Raw genomic sequence first — 1,385 nt, 5'->3', positions numbered from 1 at the left:
TCCTCGTTTTGGGAAAAAGGGGCCTCAGGGTCCCTTCCAACGCTAAAGCATTTAAAAACGGTTTTACTTTTTTTTTCCACTTAAAAAAAAAAAAACCAAAACTGTGGTGAAATATACCCAACGTGATATTTACCACGCTAACCACTTTTTGAGTGCATGGGCGGGCGGCGTCGGGCGCCTCCACACCGTGGGCACCCGTGACGGCGGCCACCCGCGGTGACCCCGCAGAGGACGGGGACGTGCTGCTTTTCTGGCATACGGCTCTGGCACCAGGACCTGTGCTGGGACCGAGGCACCCGGGAAGACACAGGCGCAGTACCCGGCAACCGCTCACCCACCTGTGTCTCCGAACCAGTGGAAGCGGCCCCCAGCGGCCTGGGTGACCTGTCGGTAGGCGGCAGCCGTGTCGGTGCGGCTGGCGTAGCAGGCGGGGGGTGTGGTGTCCATCTGTGGCTCGCCCACGTAGAAGAGACACACGTTCAGCTGCAGGTCGCAGCCCCCACAGGCCTCGGCCATGTAGGCGCTGAGCAGGGGCTGTCGGGGACAGAGGGGTTTGGGGCACAGTGGACGCTCTTGAAGCCACTGGCCTCAGGTCTCTTGAGGGCCTACTATGTGCCTGGTCTGGTGCCTGGCACCGAGGACAGCAATACGAATGAGCTGGGTCACAAGTTCTGTATCTTAACAGGGTGAGGCCGGGGAGCTGGGCCCGAGAGCCTGGCGTCGCCAAGCATCGCAGCCATCAACATCCCCCGGGAACGGGTCAGAAACACAGGCTCGCGGGCCCCGGCCAGACCTTCACACGGGGGACGGATATGTGACCACCCCGCTCCCCGCATGTTCCCCGCACACGGAAGCCGAGTGTGGACAATCACGCTGACACAGGAGCTGCTCAGGCCCCACCTGGGGGAAGTCGTGGGGCCTTGAAGGATGGGGGCGCCCGGGATGAGGCCTACCCACCATGTCCTGGTCGGGGATGCCCCCCGTGAAGAGGTAGAGGCCCTGTGACTGGTGTTTGTCTTTGTCCTTGAAGTCCACTTCCACGGCCTTGCGCAGGGCGCTGAGGACGTTCCTGCTGCCCCGACACCGCAGGGTGAGAGCCCACCTGGGAGGCAGGGAGGCCGTGCCGGGTGAGGCCGGGGAGGCCTGGGAGTCAGGGAGGCCATGCCGGGTGAGGCCGGGGAGGTCGGGGAGGCAGGGAGGCCATGCTAGGGGAGGCCATGCTGGAGGAGGCCAGGGAGGCCCAGGGAGGCCCGGGGAGGCCCGGGGAGGCCCACAGAGAGGCAGGAAGGCCTTACTGGGGGAGGCCATGCTGGAGGAGGCCGGGAAGGCCATGCTGGGGGAGGCCAGCAGGGAGGGGCAGGGGCAGAGGCAGATGTTTGTTTATT

At 64.5% G+C, this 1,385-nt stretch overlaps 1 protein-coding gene across 1 annotated transcript in view; it reads right to left on the bottom strand.

The window, feature by feature from the left end:
- The window catches only part of VWA3A (von Willebrand factor A domain containing 3A), a 69,610-nt gene that overhangs the window by 16,438 nt on the left and 51,787 nt on the right, over positions 1–1,385 (bottom strand). The window contains exons 15-16 of the mRNA XM_023523815.1: positions 958–1,102; positions 339–534 (exon numbers count right to left, since the gene is read on the bottom strand). Coding sequence (XP_023379583.1) covers positions 339–534; positions 958–1,102 — 341 coding nt within the window. The remainder of the gene's footprint in view (positions 1–338; positions 535–957; positions 1,103–1,385) is intronic.

The sequence above is a fragment of the Pteropus vampyrus genome, unplaced genomic scaffold (assembly GCF_000151845.1).
Source record: "Pteropus vampyrus isolate Shadow unplaced genomic scaffold, Pvam_2.0 Scaffold417, whole genome shotgun sequence".
NCBI lineage: Eukaryota > Metazoa > Chordata > Mammalia > Chiroptera > Pteropodidae > Pteropus > Pteropus vampyrus.
Note: the sequence above shows the minus strand (reverse complement) of the source record. Positions and strands in the feature narration are given on the sequence as shown.